A 21349-nucleotide genomic window follows, 5' to 3' on the forward strand; every position below is an offset into this window, starting at 1 on the left:
GGAGACTTCCACTAATATCCCTTTTCCATTTTTGCTTCCAGGAAAATTTTACACACAGAATGTGTTTAAACTGTATACAGACAACACCCACATTATGTGGGTGATAGGCTGTGTTACTAAAAAATGGGGCGTATTGTGAAATTTCATAATGTGGAGCTGCATCTTCCATGCATGTATCAAGAAGTGAGAGTTGAAAAGAAAAGGAGTGTTAATTTACTTTTTCAACCTCTCCCCCACCCCCACGACACACAAATTCCATGAGAGAATTTTATTGTGTATCTCAAATTTCTGGCTACAACAAAATGAGATGATGATTTGTGAAATTTTGCCAAGAAGAATTTTGCTGAATGGTCACCACTAATCCAAAGACAACTCAATGTTATCACAGCGTTCTATAAAATACCAATCCCAATCTCAGTGTTTTGGGAAAGGAGGATGCCCTCAGTTTTAACAAAGGACAGGAAACTCCAAACTCATTTCTGCACTGTGGAACTTGTAACTTGAAACTTGAAAATTAGGAATAATTTCAGTACAAAACATGATTATTCGAGAACAAAATTTTTGATTGAAAAATATTTGAAAGTTCAAAGTAAATTAATTATCAAAGCTCACATACATCACTATATACAACCCTGAGATTCATTTTCTTGTGGGCATTCACAGTAAATACAAGGAAACAAAAATAAAAGGCAAAATAATAATAATCAATTAATAAGCAATAAAGATTGAGAGCATGAGATAGAGTCCTTGAAAGTGAGTCAATAGGTTGTGGGAACAGTTCAGTGGTAGGGCAAGTGAAGTTCAGTGAAAGTCGTCCCATGGTTCAAGAGCCTAATGGTTGAGAGGTAATAATTGTTCCTAAACCTGTTGGTGTGAGTCCCGAGGCTCCTGTCCATTCTTCCTGATGGCAGCAATGAGGAGAAAGCATGGCTTGGATGGCGGGGGTCCTTGATAGATCCTGCTTTCTTGAGACAGTGCCTCATGTAGATGTTGAGAGGGCTTTACCTGTGATGGACTGGGATATATCCACTACTTTTTGTAGGCTTTTCTGTTCAAGGACATTGGTGCTTCCATACCAGGTCATGACACAACCAGTCAATATTTTCTCCACCATACATTTATAGAAATTTGTCAAAGTTTTAGAAGACATGCTTAATTTTTGCAAAATCCTAGGTAAGCAAAGGAGCTGTGTGTTTCCTTTGTAATGGCACTTACATGCTAGACTCAGGACAGCTCTGAAATTATAGCACCAAGGAGTTTGATGATGCTGACCCTCACCATCTCTAATGGACCTCCAGGTTCATCCTCCTGAAGTCAACAGTCATGCTGACATTGAGTGAGAGGTTATTGTTGTGGCACTGGTCAGGCAAATTTTCAGTCTCCCTCCTAGATCACCATCTCTGATTTGGCCAATGACAGTAGTATCGTCAGCAAATTTAAGTATGTCATTGGAGCTGTGCTGAGCCTCACTGTCAAAAGCATAAGATGAGTAGAGCAGGAGACTAAGCACAGAGCTTTGTGGTGCACCTGTACTGATGGTGATTGTGGAGAAGGAAATACAATACAGTGGATTCCAGTTAATTGGGTCATCAGTTAATTGGAGCAGCTACTTATTTGGGACAACTCTTAAAAAACAACAGCTAATTGAGAAAATAGCTGGGATTTCCTTTGTTTATTTGGGTCACTATGCTGCTAAAGTGGGACAGGAGACTTTCTGAACAGTTTCTAACCAGCATCAGTTGCATGCACTTATGTGGCCATTAGACATTTCACCGTTCTTCGAGCAAATAATATTTAAGTAGCGTCAGTTATATGTGTGTTCAAAAAGCAGTGATTTTTCTCACTGATAGTTGGTGAGAAATAAGCAATAATGCAGTCAGATCACTGCAGTTTCAAGCATTCAGGTTTGAAGATGCCAGGAATGGCCAGGTGTTAAAATGGAACGACTTCACTACTTCAACAGGTTAGGAATTATGAAGAATTTGGAAAATATTGACAATCATCTTGAACGTTACAATGAAAATAAATGCAATCATCGGATACATTGTATGAATGCACTTCATTATCTGCACTAGGTGTCTGCACTGATTTTGCCCATTTACAGTTCATTACAGTCTTACTTAGAGATACAGCACTGAACAGGCCCTTCCAGCCCAAAGAGCTCAGCACCTCCCGCTGCCCAGCAACCTACCTATTTAACAGTAGCCTAATCACAGGACAGTCTACAATCACCAATTATCCACTACTTCTTTGGACTGTGGGAGAAAACCAACGTGGTCACGGGGAAAATATACAAACTTCTTACAGATGACACCAGAATTGAATTTCGAACTCTAACTCCCTGAGCTGCATTGGCATCACACTAACCACTACGCTACTGTTGCACCCCTAAAACAGCAAATTATAGCAATATTTGTTCTGATAAGTGATACGTCTGTATATACAGGCACAGGAATTTATAATGATAAATATATACACACGACACAATGATTCTTCATCCGTAGTAACATGCTGGTGAAACTACACTAATTTTTGTAGTAACTTACATCCTTTCTAAACTTTCTCAAAATTTAGCACCACATTGTTCTTGGATGGCAGCCTCAGTTCTTAAAGGAAGCCAATTTGCCTCTAGGTATAAAAACAAGGGATTGGTTTTCCTTCTGTTATTTTACCTATTTACTTCTTACACAATATTACTCTCTTTCTTCAGTTTAAATAAAAGTACACCTGTCCTCACTAACTATGATAACATCAAAGACAAAATACTTCAGATTTTTCTGTTAAGAATTCCAGTTATTAACTACCTGCCCTTCTGCCAACATGACCAGCATGTTTGCATATTTCTCAATACAATTCCTCATTGTAATTTGCTGTTAATAAATTTTTAACTTCTTCAATCCTAATATACTCATTTTAACTAATCATTATGTCTAATGCTAATAGTGAATCAGAACAGATGATTTTACTGTTTGGGGGTGCAGGAAATATGAGAATCAGGTGTGGAGGGAACATCATAGCCATTAAGGTAATTCAAAGTTCAGAATTTTACAAGATAGACAGAGAGCAGCTCAGTAGTCACACTAGGATAGAGTGTAGGTTTTCACAAATAAGATGACGTGAGACATTTTGTTTTTAAGAAAAACCAAAACAACTCATGTATTGTACTCTAAAACGTGAACACAAAGCGTGGTAAGAATGTCACATAATTACATCGTCACGTCAGAGTTGCCTCTTAAAGTGAACCCCAACTCAGTGTTGGTGGTTCTGAATTATGCACATTTCCACCGATTAGATTATACCACACAGGCACCCCATCCAAAAAATTCACTGAAACTGGCACTGGGAACCTGCCCAGAGCTCGCTGTTCCATGGGTGGAGCAACAGAGATGCATTGACATGCACGTGGTTCATGTCATGACAGCAGGAGCATGATAGTGGAGTCCTCCAACTCTTGGTGGGCCGGTTTAAGGCAATCCACCAAAACACATTCAGGTTTACCCCTCTTATTTATGATAAAATTCTTCCCTCCATTCCAAATGCAGAATGGGCCAGCATAAGGGGGCCTTAGGGGATGATGGTATGCATCATGGCGGACAAAAATGAACCAGACAGAATATAGTCAACAGGAAGCAAGAATGATGAAGGCCATGAAGGGAGGTAGGGATAGGTGAAAAGGAATTGAATTTACTGAAGAGGGTGGAATGTTGTTCAGAAGCCGACTGGGCAGTTATGGTGTCAGAAATAAAACCACCAGGCACTTGTAATAGCTGCCCGTATACCAACTCAGCCATGAACGACTGCAAGTCCTCTTTTAGAGCTGCTCTAAGCCCCAGCAGGCCCCACAGGAGTCGATCATGCCAGTATTCATCAGTCAGGGAAGCCCTCAGAACCCCCTTTGAGCAGCTGTAAACCATCTATGTAGGCCATTGGACTGTGTGTGATAGGCAGTGGTGTGATGTAGCCTATCACCAAGCTTCTGGGCCATCACAGCCCAGAGGTCTCCTATGAATTGGGGACCGTGGTGAGAGGAAATATCAGATGCTTTGCTAAACTGAACAACCCTGGTGCTGGTGTACACCCCAGCCACGTCTACAGTTGCCATCAATGCTAGAGGGACAATCTATGCCACCTGATGGTATAGTCCACCCTGGTGAGGAGGTATGCGAGACTGCAGGAGGGGTAAAAGAGAACCAACAAGGTCCACATTGACAAGGTCAAACCATTGCTCAGGGACCTCAAAAGGTGCCAATGGTGCCTGAACATGATGGTTAATTTTTGCCGCTGGAATTCCACAAAGGCTGCACTCCAATTATGCACATCCTTTTTGAGACTGTGCCACACAAGCTTCAGTGCAACCAGTTCCAGTGGGGTCTTCATGCCCGTATGTGAGAGGTCATATATGGAGTCGAAAAGTCTGCCTCCGATTTGCGAGCACTAGGGGGCAAGGGCAACTGGTTGAGACATCGCAAAGGTGAGAAACCCCAGCTTCCCCAAACTTAACATAAGCCAACTCCAGGCCTGTGACTCTTATTCAGTAAGCCTGAACCTCTGGGTCAGTAGCTTAATCTGCTGCCATGCCAGCACAGTCAACCGCTATACATATGGCCTCAATGGTGAGCTGTGAGAGGCAATCAGCCTTGGCATTAATTTTCTCCTTAATAAGTTGTACACCAGTTGAGAACTCTGAAATGTAGGCTAAGTGGTGTTGCTGATGTGCAAACCAAGGGTCTGATATTTTGGTTATCGCTTGCGTGAGGGAGCAGTGGTCAATGAACGCTGTGAAATGGGAATTCTCTGGAAGAAAATGAAAATGACGGGCAGCCAGATAGAGACCAAGCTCATGGTCAAATGTGCTGTACTTCCTTTCAGGGGGACAGAGCTGCCGGCTGAATGTGAGGGGCTGCCACACACCTCTAACTAATTGTTTGTGCACAGCAGCCACAGTAGTCTGAAGCATCTGTAGTAATGGCTATAGGTGCATTGGGGAGTGGGTGCGCCAGTAGGGTAACATTAGAAAGAGCGTGTTTGGTGTCATCAAATGCACACATCGCTGACCAGTCAAGCATGTGATTGGGGTGTTGCCTTTAAGCTCACTAAACAGCAGAGCATAAGTTCAGCAGCTTGCGGAATGAAGCAGTGATAGAAATTCACCATATGTAAAAACTCGCATAGTTTTTTTAGTAGTGTGAGGCAGTGGGGAATTCATAATAGCGACTGCTTTTGATGGGAGGGGTTTCACACGTTCTGCAGAGATGCGATGAACAAGAAAATCAATAGTTGAGAACCCAAAAGGCATTTAGCGGGGTTAATAATCAACCCATTTTGGCTTAAGTGCTCGAAAAGTGTACGATGAGATACACATTTGGATTTGGATGCGCTGGTAACAAGTATGTCATCCAGGCAAACGAAAAGAATGTCAAAGTATTTTAATGCAGAGTCCTTCAGCTGCTAGAAAGTCTGTGTTGCATTTTTCAACACAAACTGGATGTGTAGGAACCCAAAAAGGCCAAATGGGATTAACAGAGCCGTTTTGGGAATGTCCTTTGAGCACACAGGCCCCTGATGGTTACCCCCAACTAGATGGACTTTAGAAAAATTAACTTTCCGGCTAAACATGCTGAAAAGTCTCAGATGTATAAAACTGGGTAACCATTGGGTGTGGTGACCTCATTAAGGAGTCAGTAAATACCACACGGGTGGTAACGACCATCAGACTTGGGGACCATATGGAGAGCAAAGCTCAGTGGCTATTTGACTGGCATATAATGCCAAGTCTTTCCATATTGGCAAACTCACCCTTTGTGGTTGCCAGTGTTTCCAGATCCAGTCTATACGCGCAGACATGGACTGGTAGGCCAGCTGTGGAAATATGGTGCTCAAGCCCATGTTTTGTGACTGTAGTGGAGAATGTGGGGCTTGGTGATGCTTGGGAATTCGCTGAGCAGTGTAGTAAACTCACATGCACTGGTGCATAAGCATCACAGAATCATTGTGGGGAACTTACAAGGGGAGCAGGGCAACGACCTGAAGTCCACAAGTCAGCGGTTCTTAAGATCGACTAACAGTGCTTGGGCACACAGGAAATCTGCATTAAGTAAAGGTCTAGCCATTTTAGTCAGGACGAAGTCAACGTGTAACGTTGTCTACTGAAGCTCAGAATGTGACAGTCCAAAAATCTGCAAAAGGTGAGTTTTCAACGATTGGTATTCACTGTGTTCAGGTGGGTGCTCAAGTAGACTCACCACACTTGTACCCATGGAGTTGCTGAGCGATGTTATCACATAGAAATACTTGGTGTCGTCAGTGGAGATTTCTCACAGCGTGAATTGGGCCTCAGAATTTACAAATCAAGCAAGAGCATTTTGCTCCTAAAACTTTGGCAGATTCAAAGTGAATGTATTGGCCGACATTTTCAATAACTCTGAAATCGTCCTAGAGCATCGGGGTTACCAAAGTAGGTTTTCGCAAATAAGATGGTGTAAGGGATTTTATGTTTAAGAAAAACGGTTACAACTCATTTATTGTACTCTAAAACCTGAACACAAAGCGTGATAAAAAAAAACTTCATGTAATTAGGTCATCACATCAGACATTTTTCTTAAAGTGAACTCCAACTCCATGTTAGTGGTTGTGAATTACGTACATGTCCACCAATTACATTATCCTACAACAGCACATGAGAAGGCCTGCAACCATTAGAATGTTAACTGGTGTTAGTTCAATACATTTATTTGATTAAACGACTGGCAAAATTGAGCTACAAAACATCTGCTGGTCACGTATCTGATTATTATACATTTACAGGTATGACAAGACATTTCAGTAACCCGACAATGCTTTCCCTCCTCAAGGATCACAAAGGATCAATGCAACATTTAAAATCTATACTTTTGATAGGTCAAAACTACTTATATTGCTGTAACAAATTTGTGCGTACAGTAACATACTAAAAACATCTCATTCAGTTGAGCAAAAAAACTGAAGGGGAATTGGGCTCAAGTAGTATAGAGATGCTCAGAGTTTAGAAACTTGCTCCCAAGGAATTTAAGTACTGGATGCGGCTGATTACATCACAGAAAGTGGCTGTTTGACTCAACTTCCACTTGTGACAATAGTAAAACAATAACAGCTTCAAAGGCATAAAGGAATGAAGGAACAGAACAACACAGGGGTTTAGGGTTAATATGTGTGAAGCCTGGACCAGTTGAACCAAGCAATCAATTTCTTTGATATAATTTTCATTTACCATTACATAACATTTCCTCTTTAAAATGTTATTTAGACAAAATATTAAATACAAAATATTACTTTCTCAAAATTAACCTACCTTTTTAATGTCTTCTATACATTTAATAATGTAACTCCGCTTGATTTGCTCCTTTACTGCATAAGCTTCGCTGAGTATAGTCAGGTGCTCCTCCAGTGCCTGCTGGACCAGGTTAGTTGGAAGCGCTGGTAAATGAGCAAGGTCCCACAGTACTTCCAGCACCTTGGGAAAGGTGGTGAAGAGGGTGTTGAATCACAGAAATAAGAAAGGATGAGAAAATAAAAAGTTGTTTTTTTAGATTCAAAACCAATTATAAATATAACCTCAAGTAGCAACAAAATGACGCAGCAAACATGTTCTTCAATACAAATTCCTACCTTTCCTGTGGTACTCTCAGAACGTGCTTCACGGCCAATTTTTCCAATAAGGCTGAGAAGTTTTTGTCTAATACGGTCACTCTCTATTTCCCAACTCTAAAGAAACAGTAAGGAACGCTTACAAAGGGATCTAAAATAGTTCTCAATCAACAGCAAACAATGGCAAATATCAGAGAGTGCAGTCGATTAGTCCTTACTCACTAAACAAAACTCACTGACAAGCAGTTATGATTTTCTCAGTTCAAAAATTTTTTTCAAAACCTTCTAGCAAATGGTTCAAACATGGACAAAATATCTCCCTCCACCGCAGATGCAAATGTGCTCTTCAACAATACCATGAGATAAGACCATAGGGCAGAGGAGCATAAACAGGCCATTCAGCCCATCAAGTCTGCTCTGCCATTCACCATGGCTGATATATTATTCCTTTCAATACTATTCTCCTGTCTTCTCTCCATAACATTTGACGACCTGACTAAATCAAGAACCTATCAACCTCCACTTTAAATGTACTCAAATATTCGGACTCTACAGCCATCTGTGGCAATGAATTCCAGAGAATTATTACCCTCAAGCTGAAGAAATTCCTCCTCAGCTCTTTTCTAAATGGATATCCCTCTATTCTGAGGCTGTGCCCTCTGGTCCTAGGCGCATCTATTATAGGTAACATCCTCCCAACATCCACTCTATCTAGGTCTTTCATTATTCAATACGTTTCAATGTGAACACCCCACCTCCCCTTATTTTTCTAAACTCCAGTGAGTACAGGGCCAGGGCCATCATATGCTACTAATAGAGTACGTTTACACTTTAATTCCTGGAATCAATCTTGTGAATCTCCTCTGGACCCTTTGCAATGCGAGCACATCTCTTCGTAGATAAGGGGCCCAAAACTGCACTGCTCACGATACTATATTGCACTTGCCTTCCTTACTACCAACTCAACCTGCAAGTTAACCATTAGCAAATCCTGTACAAGTACTCCCAAGTCCCTTTGCACCTCTGATTTTTGAATTTTCTCCCCGTTTAGAAAATAGTCTACGCCTCTATTCGTTTTACCAAAGTGCATGACCATACACTTCCTGACATTGTATTCCATCTGCCACTTGTTTGCCCATTCTCACAATCTAGGTCCTTCAGCAGACTCCAATTATCTTTGTGTCATCTGCAAACTTGACCACAAAGCCATCAAATTTCATCATCCAAATCCCGACGCACGTGAAAAGAAGTGATCCAAACACTGGCCCCTGTGGAACACCATTTGTCACTTGCAGCCAACCAGAAAATGTTCCCTTTATTCCCACTCTTTGCCTACTGTCAGTCAGTCAATCTTCTTTCCTGTAATACCATGGGTTCATAACTTGTTAAGCAGCTCATGTGTAGCACCTTGTCAAAGACTTTCTTAAAATCCAACATCAACCGATTCTCCTTTGTCTATCCTGCTCGTTATTTCTTCAAATAATTCCAACAGATTTGTTATGGTTTCCCTTGAGGAAACCATGCTGACTTTGGCCTATACTATCATGTGCCTCCAAGTACCCTAAAACATCATCCCTAATAATGGACTCCAACATTTTCACAATCACTGAAGCCAGGCTAACTGGCCTATAATCTCTTTTCTTCTACCTCCCTCCCTTGTTAAAGAGTGGAGTGATATTTTCAAGTTTCCAGTCCTCTAGAACTATTCCAAAATCTAGTGATTCTTGAAAGATCATTACTAATGCCTCCACAATCACTTCAGCTACCTCTTTCAGAATCCTGGAGTGTAGTCCATCTGATCCAGGTGACTTACCTACCTTCAGGCCTTTTAGCTTCAAAAGCACCTTCTCTGCTTAGTAATAGCAACTACACTCACTTCTGCCCCTGACACTCTCCAATTTCTGGCATACCACTAGTCTTCCATAGTGAAGACTAAATCAAAATACTTAAGTTCATCTGCCATTTCTTTGTTCTCCCCCCCCCCACTCCGCCACCACCCTTAATACCTCTCCCGCCTAATTTTCCAGTGGTCCGATATCTATTCTCACCTCATTTACTCTTTATATATAGTATTTGAGAAGACTTTTGGTATCTTCTTTTCCATAACTGGGTAGCTTACCTTCATATTTCATCTTTTCTTTCCTTATGGTATTTTTAGTTGCCTACTGTTGTTTTTAAAAGCTTCACAATCCTTTAGTTTCCCACTAATTTTAGCTATTTGCCCTCTCTTTTGCTTTTATGCTGTTTTTGACTTCCCTTATCAGCCACAGTTGCATCATATTCCCTTTAGAATACTTTGTCATCTTTGGGATGTATCTATCCTATGCCTTCCAAATTGCTCCCAGATACTTCTGCCATTGTTGTCCTTTCATCATCCCTGCTAGTGTCCCCTTCCAATCAACTTTGGCCAGCTCCTCTCTCATACCTCTGTAATTTCCTTTATTCCACTATAATACTGCAACCTCTGACATTATCTTGTACCCCTCAAACTGAGGAGTGAATTCTATTGTATTATGATCACTGCCTCCTTTGGGTTCCTTTCCCTCAGGTTCGCTCATCAAATCTGGTTCATTACACAACACCCAATTGAGAATTGCCTTTCCCCTAGTATTCTCAATCACAAGCTGCTCGAAAAAGCCATCTCGTAGGCATTCTACAAATTTCCTCTCCTGGATCCGATACCAACTTGATTTTCCCAATACTGAATATTGCATATTGAAATCCCCCATAACTATCATAAAATTGTACTTTTTACATGCCTTTTTTATCTCCCATTGTAATTTCTATCCCACATGCTGGTTAGTGTTCAGAGACCTGGTTACAGCTCTCATCAGGGTCTTTTTACCTTGCAGTTTCTTAACTCTACTCACAAAGAATCTGCAACTTCTTATCCTATGTCACGTCTTTCTAAGGATATGATTTAATTTTTTTAAAACTAGAACCACTTCACTCCCCCGCCTATCTATCTGTCCTTTCGATACAATGTGTATCCTCAGATGTTAAGCTCCCAACTACAATCTTCTTTCAGCCACAACTCAGTGATGCCCACCATGTCATACCTGCCAATCTCTAATTGTGCTACAATATCACCTACCTTATTCAGTATACTCTGAGAATTCAAATATAACACAGTCAGTCCTGTATTCATCAGCCTTTTTAATTTTTCCCCATGTTACACTTCAACTGATCCCACTAACCTCAATTTTGCCCCATTATTTATCTGTCCTTCCTCACGGTCTCTCAACACACTGCATCTACTTGTATACCAACTGGCCCATCCTTAGCCCTATCATTCCGGTTCCTTATTATAGGCATCAGTTAGTCTCGTAAGACCATGGATTTGCGCCTTGGAAGGTTTCCAGGGCGCAGGCCTAGGCAAGGTTGTATGGAAGACCGGCAGTTGCCCATGCTGCAAGTCTCTTCTCTCCACACCACCGATGTTGTCCAAGGGAAGGGCATTAGGACCCATACAGCTTGGCACCACTGTCGTCGCAGAGCAATGTGTGGTTAAGTACCTTGCTCAAGGACACAACACGCTGCCTCAGCCAAGGCTCAAAATAGCGACCTTCAGATCACTAGACGAATGCCTTAACCACTTGGCCACACAGCAGCACGCCAGTTCCTTACCTCTGCCAAATTAGTTTAAATCCTCCCCAACAGCTCTAGTAAACCTGAGTGCAAGGATATCAGACCCCTCAGGTTCAGATATAACCTGTCCTTTTTGTACAAATACCTTTCCCAGAAGAGATCCCAATGATCCAGAAATCTGAAACACTGCTCCCTGCATCAGTTACTCAGCCACGCATTCACCTGCCAAATCATACTGTTCTTGCCCTCACTGGCACATGGCACAGGCAGCAATCCAGAGATTACTACCCTGAAGGTCCTGTTTTTCAGTTTTCTACCTGACTTGCTATATTTTCTCTTGAAAAGGACGACAAAAAGCCATAAAGATGATATTACAATTAGTAACCAAGAAAGTATCATACACAGTTTCCAAATAATGCTATACAAAATACTATAAAATTTATTTTCTGAATTTATTTAGTTATAGTACAACTCAAATGATGCCAAAACAGAACGAAAATAGGGGCTGTAACCTAGTGCAATGAACACTAACAGCATGAAAGATGACAAGGATCATAACATCTCAGTAAGGTAAATTGTTTTGTATTTGATTTGCTGGGATGTGAAATAGCAATGGTCACTTACCTTCTGTATTAAGATAAAGAGATGGTTCAGTTGATCATAGCTGAACTTGGCAGCAGCAGCAGCAATAATGGTGTGGATATTTTCAATGACAGTTGAAGATTGTCCTGACTTGATATAAACCACAGAAAACTGTAAATAACCTAGTTTTCAAGTAACATTGCATCTTACTTGAATGCATTAACTGCCCTTTACATATATTGCTCTGCTCATGTTGCCCTCAAAGATATATAGTACCAGTAGTGTGCATAAAAAGGACCATACGTACCATTTTAAGCATTTTCATAATAATTCCATTTCGATTTAACTCACCATGCAAACTCCCGCAATACCAATGTATTCAGCCACTTTTAATAACACTTCATAAAAACATATAGTATGTTGCAATTTCATCATTTAAATCTTTTCTACATAGCAAGTTCAGTAATATGACTTGTGTACAATGATTTCAAAATGTTTAAATTGTTAGATTTTTAACATTTTTAACCAAAATAAAACTCTCCCTCACTTAAAAGTAATAATAAGTAACTTTTACTACTCAGTATTTTTTAAGTTTATTCACGAGATCTGGGCAATGCAACAAAGACAGTAAAACCCTAAGGCTACTTATAGTGATTTGGGGCTATTGTGAAAATTAAATCAATCTTCTCAAATGCATTTGCCACGACATATGGGCAGAAAGAAATGCCAATGTTTCTGTTGGGTTTAATTCTAAACACTAGTGTATCAAAGGACCTAATGTTTTTTGGGTTTTCCTAGAGATTAATATTAAATCTTAAAATTCAGAGGGCGAGACACCCTCATGATTCACATAATGTGTAAAATGGATACAATCAATCTGTCCAGCATAGAGAATGGCAACTTGTTATATATTTACATACATTATAAATTAAGCATATTTGCAAGAACATTTCTGTTGATTTATAATTCTCCTAGACCGTGGCAAACCAAGTGGCATTTTACAGCAATCCAAAATGTTATGGTCACAATTAACAATATGAACCATTTTTGAACTATTTCATAAATAACAAACTCCACAGCTGCCACAGTGTGACAAACTCACTTTTTCAAACTATAAACTCATATTGTCAAGAATGCTAGCCCAGTAATTTACGACTGTGTTGCAGTAATCCCATACCATACCTGAATGCGCCAGATTTTGGTAAGTTCATCAAGAGAGAGTTTACTGCCCAGCAGTTCAATTATTCCCTTTATTCTATCACAGTATTGTGCTTGATCAATATTTCCTGCAGAAATTGAATAAAAGTATGGTTTGCTGAAAATGGCACAAAAAGAACATTCAAATGGATCAAATCCAAAAAATGCTTCAACACCTAACCAAGCACATTTATCCTCCAATCACTGAAAGGCACGTATCAGTTCAATCACCAAATAGCCTTCAGAATATTGCTAAGTAAAAAGAACTCAATTATTAAAGGTGACTTGTAATTCTGGCAACAGTACTATGGGACCTCTTTTCACCAGAATGCACTTCAACCCTTGCTCTCCAGCCATAAATGAAACAGGTAAAGCATGTCTTTTTCTAACATCTGCGGCGACAACGTGTGTCACTAAGATGCACAATTTTGTGGAATTTGGCTGCCACTATAGTATCCCTCATATAGAGAGGAAGGAGCTACAAGACATCATCTAACGTCCTTTTTTTTCTTCCAAGGGGCAATGAAAAAAGTACAATAATAAGACATAGGATCAGAATTAGGCCATTTGGTCCATCGAGTCTGCTCCATCATTTCATCATGGCAGACCCATTTTTTCCTCACAGCCTCAATCTTCTGCCTTCTCCCCATTTCCCTTTGTGCCCTGACCAATCAGGAATCTATCAATAATAAGTGCCTTTTACCTTCCCATTAAGAAGGGAAATCCTAATAGCAATTTTTTTTCAACAGTTATTGTGTGAAAACAATCAGTATTCAATAGCCTTGTACATAGCAATGGGTACTAACTGAAATTTTTCGCAAATGCATCATTTGATGTAAAAATCACAAATCTGTCAATGTTTGCATCCTCCTCTTCTTATTAAATCATGACTCTAAATTTATTTGGGTGTTTATAAAATTATTTATAAAACAACTAACTGAAATATTGTATGTATGCCAAGTGCTAAGATTTTTACTAAACTAAACTAAATCCTTATCATTTGCAAGGATAAGGCATGGACTCCCTGTGGAGAAAAATCCTGATAACACCAAGGCCCTCTCCTTTGAAATCAAAACACTTTGCACTCAAAATAAATAACATTCTAACATCATTAACACACATTAATAACCATATTAAAATGCTTAAGTACCTAAAGAAAATCATATTAACTAATACATTATTACTGAACATACCGAAAATTTGCAAGCAACAGTAAGATCAATAAGTGTAGCTACGTAAACGGGGACCGCTCTCTATTGAACAGTACACAGTAGGGAGCCATTTAACATAATTGATCTGGAAACTAATTGTCCTATTCTTACAGGCAATGATTTGTCCCTCAGTAATAGATATATTTGGAAAAGTATGAGCTGGGGTTGGGGGTTGACCGCACAAGTTTGTATGGGTTAAAAAAAAACTAATTTTGTACTTCTGCAGCATTATCTAACACTTGTGTCCTCGTGGTGTCAGGTTTGCTCTCTGTGATGATTCTTCAATGACATTTCTGACTATGGCTTTGGATGCCAGGGATCTCTTTGAAATGAGACAAGACAGCAACTTGACACTTGAACTGGGCAAGTCTGCCAAAGAATTGTTACATTTTTGTGGGCAGCTTTCATTAAGATCATGACTTGCATTGTAAGATCACCAGTGAGTGCAAAATCCAGGCCAATATATCCATCCTTGTATACACCATCTTACTGAATTAGGAGAAGTCCATACATCAACATCGTACAATTCTTACTGCAGAAGGTAGGCCACTCTAACTTTCTATTTTTGATTGAGAATACAAACTGTAATTAATGGTCATTATCTAGGGAATCAGTATTTTCCAAACCACTTACTGTTAATGCATGCAGATATCTGTACCTTTCAAAGTCACATCCTTTTTTAAAAAAGCTGTTCAAATTAACCTCAATGACTATCTCAATACTGATCTAAGTAGCTGGAGCAACTGGAGTTGGAGCAGTGCCTGGAAGTTGATCATCCCTCTAAATCAGGATTTCCCAACCTTTTTATGCCATGAACCCCCACCATTAACCAAGGAGTCTGTGGAACCCCAGGTTGGGAACCCCTGGTCTAATTTGTCATTATAGTAAACAGTTAAATCTGCTGTACCTTCAAGTGCTATTGATAGTACAGAGTTTTCCACTAGCCAGTCCAATAATCTGTCTGTATCAATTGCATTCTTCACGGACTTTGATAAGGTACTGTCCTCAATCAATTTAGTAACCTAAAGGATAAATTAAAAATAAACAGGTCATTTCTGAATAAGATTTTCTCCAAATAACTTTTTCTGTTGATAGAAGGGGTCAAAAATTAAACAGCGCCTCAAGAGGCAGACAAAAATCATGCTACATTGTTATTTAATATCAATTCTACTGCTAGTTTGTGAGCATTAATCTACATAAATATCAATTAAGTACAAATTCCAATAATATACCAATAGGCAATTTGGTGATTCTCATTGATAAAATGAGAAACACTTACTTTTGTTGACAAAAATGTAGAAATGTACAGATGAGGCAAACGTTCAGGGGATATTTGCGTGGGGTTGTGCATAGGTTATGTTCCAATAAGACAGGGAAAGAATTGTAGGGTACAGGAACTGTGATGTACAAAGGCTGGTGTAAATCTAGTCAAGGGGAAAAGAAGAGCTTACGAAAGGTTCAAAAAACTAGGTAATGATAGAGATCTAGAAACTTATAAGGCTAGCAGGAAGGAGCTTAAGAAATTAGGAAAGCCAGAAGGGGTCATGAGAAGGCCTTGGCAGACAGGATTAAGGAAAACCCCAAGGCATTCTACAAATATGTGAAGGGCAAGAGGATAAGACGTGAGAGAACAGGACCAATCAAGTGTGACAGTGGAAAAGTGTGTATGGAACCAGAGGAGATAGCAGAGGTATTTAATAAATACTTTGCTTCAGTATTCACTACAGAAAAGGATCTTGATGATTCTAGGGATGACTTACAGCAGACTGAAAAGCTTGAGCATATAGACATTAAGAAAGAGGATGTCCTGGAGCTTTGGAAAGCATCAAGTTGGACAAGTCACCAGGACCGGATGAGATGTACCCCAGGCTACCGTGGGAGGTGAGGGAGGAGATTACTGAGCCTCTGGCGATGATCTTTGCTTCATCAGTGGGGACGGGAGAGGTTTCGGAGGATTGGAGGGTTGCCGATGTTGTTCCATTATTCAAGAAAGGGAGTAGAAATAGCCCAGGAAATTACAGACCAGTAAGTCTTACTTCAGTGGTTGGTAAGTTGATGGAGAAGATCCTGAGAGGCAGGATTTATAAACATTTGGAGAGGCAAAATATGATCACGAATAGTCAGCATGGCTTTGTCAAATGCAGGTCGTGCCTTACGAGACTGACTGAGTTTTTTGAGAATGTGACTAAACACATTGATGAAGGTAGAGCAGTAGATGTAGTGTACATGGATTTGAGCAAAGCATTTGATAAGGTACCCTATGTAAGGCTTATTGAGAAAATAAGGAGGCATGGGATCTAAGGGGACATTGCTTTGTGGATCCAGATCTGGCTTGCCCACAGAAGGCAAAGAGTGGTTGTAGACAGGTCATACTCTGCATGGAGGTTGGTCACCAGTGGTGTGCCTCAGGAATCTGTTCTGGGATCCCTGCTCTTCGTGATTTTTATAAGTGACCTAGATGAGGAAGTGGAGGGATGGGTTAGTAAATTTGCTGATGACACAAAGGTTGGGGGCGTTGTAGATAGTATGGAGGGCTGTCATAGGTTACAACGGGACATTGATAGGATGCAAAACTGGGCTGAGAATTGGCAGATGGAGTTCAATCCAGATAAGTGTGAGGTGGTTCATTTTGGTAGATCAAATATGGCGGCAGAATATAGTATTAATGGTAAGGCTCTTGGCAGTGTGGAGGATCAGAGGAATCTTAGGGTCCGAGTCCATAGGGCATTCAAAGCTTCTGCACAGGTTGACTCTGTGGTTAAGCAAGCATACAGTGCATTGGCCTTCATCAATCATGGGATTGAGTTCAGGAGCCCAGAGGTAATGTTGCAGCTATTTAGGACCCTGGTCAGACCACACTTGGAGTACTGTGCTCAGTTCTAGTCACTTCACCACAGGAAGGATGTGGAAACCACAGAAAGGGTGCAGAGGAGATTTACAAGGATGTTGCCTGGTTTGGGGAGCATGCCTTATGAGAATAGGTTGAGTGAACTCGGCCTTTTTTCCTTGGAGCGACAGAGAATGAGAGGTGACTTGATAAAGGTGTATAAGATGATGAGAGGCATTGATCGTGTGGACAGTCAGAGGCTTTTTCCCAGGGCTGAAATGGCTAATATTAGAGGGCACAGTTTTAAGGTGCTTGGAAGTAGGTACAGAGGAGATGTCAGGGGTAAGTTGTGTTGTTTTTTTTTTTTTTTTTTAACGCAGAGAGTGGTGAGTGCGTGGAATGGGCTGCCGGCGACAGTGGTGGAGGCAGATACAATAGGGTCTTTTAAGAGACTCCTGGGCAGGTACATGGAGCTCAGAAAAATAGAGGGCTATGGGTAATTTCTGAGGTAAGGACATGTTCACACAGCTTTGTGGACCAAAGGGCCTGTACTGTGCTGTAGGTTTTCTATGTTTCTAAAATCAGAATATAGAAGGCATAAGTACTGAGAAGACAAATCTGTTAACTCATACTTCTTGTGCTAAACCTGCTTTCAAAAGTACGGGATTTATACCTTATATGAGAAGTCCCCCTATCTAGAAAACTATGTGCACTTTCTCTTAGAGCGAGAGAATTTTCCAAGCCTCATCTTAAATGGCCTAAATGCATCTGAAGGGACGCCTCCAGTTAACAGACTATTTAACTATCAATTGTCTTCCTACGTTTGATCAAATATTTGGCAGTCTGTGCATTATGTTTACAAAATATATTTATTGTCATCACCAAATAGGCACAATAATGGCATATACTGTATATAGTAGTTAAGGTTTGCAATTAACAGAAAGGTACAAATTTCAAAGACCAATGTTGAATTACTTGTCAATTTATCACCACGAACAGTGGTTCAAACTTCTAGCCATTGTTCAGTAATAGACAAGACCAAGAGCCATCAAAGATAAACATACTTGCACAAGATTAATTTACCTCCTTCAATGAGTTCATTTTTGCACTAAAGTGAGGAGTTTTCAGCATACGTAGGAGAATGTCTAATCGGAGGTCATCAACCACAGTTACCAACGCAGGCTGAAAGCGCATGCACAGAAGTTTGATAGCAGAGAGAAGTTCTGGAATGGTCACCAATCTCTGTAGAAGACAGGAATTTAAATCACTTGTACAGTTTACAAACATCTGACGAGGCAGCAAATACTGAGAAAGAACACCCTTGTGGCAAACTGTCAGACAGGAAAACGGCATATGTTCTTTTAGTATGCTCCTGAAAGGCAGAAGTTGAATCTCTAGTTAAATCTAGAGATTTGCCTCTCAGGAGCATGCTAAAAGAACATCTGGACTTCCCACAAAGCAACAACAAAAGGGTGGGGGGGAGCGCGGGAAGGACAAAACGTATCTGTCCTGAAAGTGGCAGGGATACACATTTAATAATGTGATAACAGAAGGAACATTCATTCATTGTGCTTCCCTATGTAGCTTCCATGGGACTGAGAAAGCCCCACACCACTAGCCACAAAGTATCAGATGGAAGTTAAATAGTGTAAAGTTTTTATCTCATGAACACGAGGTTTTGCAAATGCTGGAAATCACGTGTCGTTATTTTCTGAAACCGATTCTCATTTTAGTTGATCCATAATCATGCTATCCAGAATTTCATAACCCCAGAATAATCCTTAACTGACCCAACAATGCACATCTTATTTTATGGGGAAAAATACACAGACACCAGTATAGAGAATTATGAAAGTTAGATGTGGATATTTATTTTGGCACTGTAGTTGTACATTCATGGAACCACCCTCAACACTGCAACCAAAGAGGTATATTTTGGGTGTCTGGCTTTTGGAACAGACATCAGTATTTAATATTCAAAGAGGCTCTGCTAATATTATTGTAAACATTGTACATATTGTAAATATGTAATTCTGTAAATTTAACTGACTATATTCAGAATGTTGAAGTTAAGTTGGTGATTGTAGCAATTGAAACAATTAATTGTTCATTGTTATCTTTGTGTTGAAGTAATACAAAATGTCACACCAGGACGGTGAGATTCTCTTGGACCTCCCTGGACTGTCTCTCCTGCAGGCTTGCTGTGTGATTCTTTACTTCCCATTTTTCTATTTTCTATTTCTGATTTATAATTTAAATTTGTAATATTTACTAATTTTAACTATTTTTAATATTTATTATTTGTAATCCAGGGAGTGTGAAGAGTAGAATCAAATATCGTTGTGATGATTGTATGTTCTAGTACCAACTGTTTGGCGACAATAAAGTATAAAGTAATTCCCCAATTACAGTTTCCATTGTAGTCATAACATGCAATAAGGTTAAAGAGACAAACCTCAAATATACAGTACTGTGCAAAGGTCTTAGGTATATATTTCTCTAGGGTGCCCAAGACTTCTGCACAGTACTGTATTTGCCAACATGGAGCGGAAAGAGCTTGTAAATTGGCAGGAGCAAAGGATGCTGGGAATGCCAAGGGTGGAATGTTGCAGGACTGGTGTGGGACAGGTGGCAGAAAAGGAGTGTCAGAAGTGAGGGGGCGGTGCAGGTGCAGACGCAGACACACCCAGTCCTGAGGCACCAGGCAAGGTCGTTTGATTTGATTGGTTTAACGAACATTACAAAATGTCTCTCTGGTGCTTCTCACTCCCTTCCTCTTTTCCCACCCATGATTCCCTTCTCCCTGCCCCCTTCCCACTCTCAGTTCACAATAGAGACCACATCAGAATCAGTCTTATCACCACTCACATAAGTCAAGATTTTTTTTTGCAGCAGCAGCACAGTGCAATGTATAAAATTATTACAATACTGTGCAAAAGTCTGAGGCAAAGCTAAAACAGAAGGCAGTTCAAAAATTCTAATGAAAATACCTTGTCTTTCAGATCTTTTTCTTCTAAATTTTGTACATATCTAATCATTTTGTCGATAACAGGGTCTAGCATGGGCTGCAAAATACAAAAATATGAAAGAAGTGGAGGTTAAACCCACAATGTTTACTCTAGAACAAATATCGTACCTAAAATTTAGTCTTGGGCATTAGCCCGATGAAAAGTTGGTGTAATTTCCATTTTGTTCATTTGCAATGGGTTAATTTCCATTTTGGACTTGACTATTGTGTTTGAAGACTTTCATAACAGTACTTACCTGCACCACCATGGGATTTAGATATTCAGCACAGACACTCAAAGGCTGCACCAGTGCCGATACAGCCTAAAACAAAAAGAGTAAATAGTTACAATATTAAGTCCATTAACAAGAAACTGGATTCATGTAATGCAATTAGTTTATAGTTTCAATCTTCACAGCTGTATCAGCAATTAGAGTCTGGGGAAGATGTATTTAAAAAAAAAAATCAGTATTTCCCCTTAAAACATAGGCCCACAAAGTTGTGCCGACCACGTAACCTACTCCAGAAACTGCCTAGAATTTTCCTACCGCATAGCCCTCTATTTTTCTAAGCTCCATCTAAGTGTTTCTTAAAAGACCCTATTATATCCGCCTCTATCACTGGTAGTGCATTCCACACACCCACCACTGTGTGTGAAAAATTTACCCCTGACATCCCCTCTGTACCTACTTGCAAGCACCTTAAATCTATGCCTGTTCATGTTAGTTATTTCAACTCTAGAAATAAGCCTCTGGCTATCCACACGATCAATGCCTCTCATCGTCTTATAAACCTCTATCAATTCACCTCTCATCCTCCAAGGAGAAAAAGCCAAGTTTACTCAACCTATTTCCATAAGGCATGCTCTCCAATCCAGGCAACATCCTTGTTAACTTCCTCTGTACTCTCCCAATAGTATCCACATCCTTCCTGCACTGAGGTGACCAGAACTGAACACGGTACTCTAAGTGTGGTTTAACCAAGGTCTTAAATAACTGTAATATTACTTCACGGTTCTTGAACTCAATTCCATGGTTGATGGCCAACACACCCATATGCCTTCTTAACAACAATGTCAACCTGCTTTGAGTGTCCTGTAGACACTGACGCCAAGATCTCTCTGATCCTCCACAATGCCAAGAGTCTTACTGTTAATATTATATTCTGTCTTCAAATTTGACCTACCAAAATGAACCACTTCACACTTACAGTGGCATGCAAAAGTTTGGGCACCCCGGTCAAAATTTCTGTTACTGTGAATAGCTGTAAATGTTCTATTCAAAAAGTTCAAAGAAACATCTAAACAAGCCTGAT

General features: G+C 40.1%; 1 protein-coding gene across 2 annotated transcripts in view; it reads right to left on the reverse strand.

Annotated features, from left to right (window-relative positions):
• usp24 (ubiquitin specific peptidase 24) overlaps nt 1–21349 on the reverse strand; it is a 255619-nt gene that overhangs the window by 169438 nt on the left and 64832 nt on the right. For both annotated transcript variants that reach the window (XM_072273615.1, XM_072273614.1), the window contains exons 8-15: nt 20293–20358; nt 20019–20093; nt 18112–18270; nt 15109–15223; nt 12976–13079; nt 11836–11943; nt 7645–7740; nt 7328–7489 (exon numbers count right to left, since the gene is read on the reverse strand). In XM_072273615.1, coding sequence (XP_072129716.1) covers nt 7328–7489; nt 7645–7740; nt 11836–11943; nt 12976–13079; nt 15109–15223; nt 18112–18270; nt 20019–20093; nt 20293–20358 — 885 coding nt within the window. The remainder of the gene's footprint in view (nt 1–7327; nt 7490–7644; nt 7741–11835; nt 11944–12975; nt 13080–15108; nt 15224–18111; nt 18271–20018; nt 20094–20292; nt 20359–21349) is intronic.

The sequence above is a fragment of the Mobula birostris genome, chromosome 12 (assembly GCF_030028105.1).
Source record: "Mobula birostris isolate sMobBir1 chromosome 12, sMobBir1.hap1, whole genome shotgun sequence".
NCBI lineage: Eukaryota > Metazoa > Chordata > Chondrichthyes > Myliobatiformes > Myliobatidae > Mobula > Mobula birostris.